Source organism: Lygodium microphyllum, chromosome 26, assembly GCF_053477565.2.
Source record: "Lygodium microphyllum isolate KBCC chromosome 26, Lygodium_microphyllum_v1.1.10, whole genome shotgun sequence".
Lineage (NCBI taxonomy): Eukaryota > Viridiplantae > Streptophyta > Polypodiopsida > Schizaeales > Lygodiaceae > Lygodium > Lygodium microphyllum.
Window position 1 is genome coordinate 101,984,509 of NC_141160.1, and position 1,588 is coordinate 101,986,096.

Sequence of the window (1,588 nt, forward strand, 5' to 3'; positions counted from 1 at the left end):
AAGTCTTATATTAACTTGAAATTTGTGTATGATTATTAAAAATAAATTACTTTGAAATAATTGTTGCAGGGTTCCAATATCAAACATATGTCGATGCTCTATTAGTGGATGTGACCCAAATTGATAGATTTTCCCTTGATAGGTAGACATGACAACTACATATTGCAAGAACATCAATTTACATGTTGCATATAGCATTGCATCATCGTTTACTTTGCATTAATGACTATGTTGTTTTGTGTATAGCATCAACAAGTTTTTTGCAACACAAAAGATGCATCTTTATAGCAAAGATGGAGTTCCATGTCAAGAGGTGGCTCGATTGATATTTGCGGATTTTCCTACGAGCTTGCTTGTGGATGCTCTAGGTCCCATCCCATTGGGTAAGTTATGCTTTCTATCACACAAGGTTTACATCAAACTCACTTCTCATATATCATAATGCCAATGTTGTTTGTAGAGGGCATGACTATTCCCAAGTGGAACACGTTCTCAAAGGGTCTAGTTATGGGTTGTATGGACCTTGCTCGCGAGTATTTGGCTGACCAGGGATTCTTAGTCACTATGTGCTTAGCAGAGCATATAGGTGAGTTTATTACGGATGCGGCAAGAGTGGGGTTTGTGCTTCACCGCACTTGGACACTCATGTGTGACTCCAAGGCTTATCGACATCCCGTTACTAGAGAGGCGGTAAGATAACAAAGTTGGATACGTTGAACGTATGGTTGTATGTTCTAAATAAAGTTTATGTTACATGCTTTAAATAAAAACATGGATCACTTATTCTATTTCCACTCGTGAATAGGTGTTTGATCTTACTGTGTGTCTTTGGCATCGTGCTGGTCATGTTGTGCCTTGCTACGACAGAGAGGCTGGGGAGAAGATTTCAAAGAGATTGTTTCCAGCATATCGTAGCTACATGATGGATGATTGTGTCTTTCCCATGGACGTTGATGGTGTCATTGTCAGAGGCGGAGCAGAAAGGTCTCATCTTTTCTTTCGGTAAGTAGTCTTGCATGTTTTTGCTCTCAGGTTACCTTGTATGGTATTTTCATTGTTTCTACTTGCATGGCCGCAAAGATTCTGTATCTTGATTGGTGATATGGTTAGGTGGTTACTAGCTACATTTACGAAATGCTACGACTATGTTTTGGATGTGTTTGCAGGGTGTGGTGGTTTGGTGCGGGCCAGTGCAGAGGAGATGAGACATTGCATGTGTCTAGAAATAGATGATGTGCTCTATGGGGAGTGTTTGTCCACCATAGTGTGTGGACCGGTACCATGCTGAGAGAGTGTGTGTTTTTTTTTTCGAGAGACTCTAGACATTTCATTTTGTTACTACTTTTATATATATGTTTATTATACACTTCGTCATGTGACTATGCCCGATTTTGTCTAAGAGATTACATGCATTGGGATCTTTGATTTGTTTTTAGGAAGAGTGTACCTTGCGACTATTTGACACGAATATATTTTACTAGTTTTCCGTTGGTTTTGTTTTCTTGATGTGTGTTCATGTAAATGCAACGTGTCATACTCCTTAAGTAAGACTATTTATATGCAAAATGGATATGTTGCACGAAAAAGC

General features: G+C 39.0%; 1 protein-coding gene across 1 annotated transcript; it reads left to right on the forward strand.

The window, feature by feature from the left end:
- The first annotated feature begins 465 nt into the window (after positions 1–465).
- Positions 466–1,288, forward strand: LOC148013609 (uncharacterized). Its single transcript, XM_087667468.1, has 3 exons — positions 466–690; positions 806–1,002; positions 1,111–1,288. The coding sequence occupies exons 1-3, from the start codon at positions 466–468 to the stop codon at positions 1,286–1,288; spliced, it is 600 nt and encodes a 199-aa protein (XP_087523594.1).
- The last annotated feature ends 300 nt before the right edge of the window (positions 1,289–1,588 follow it).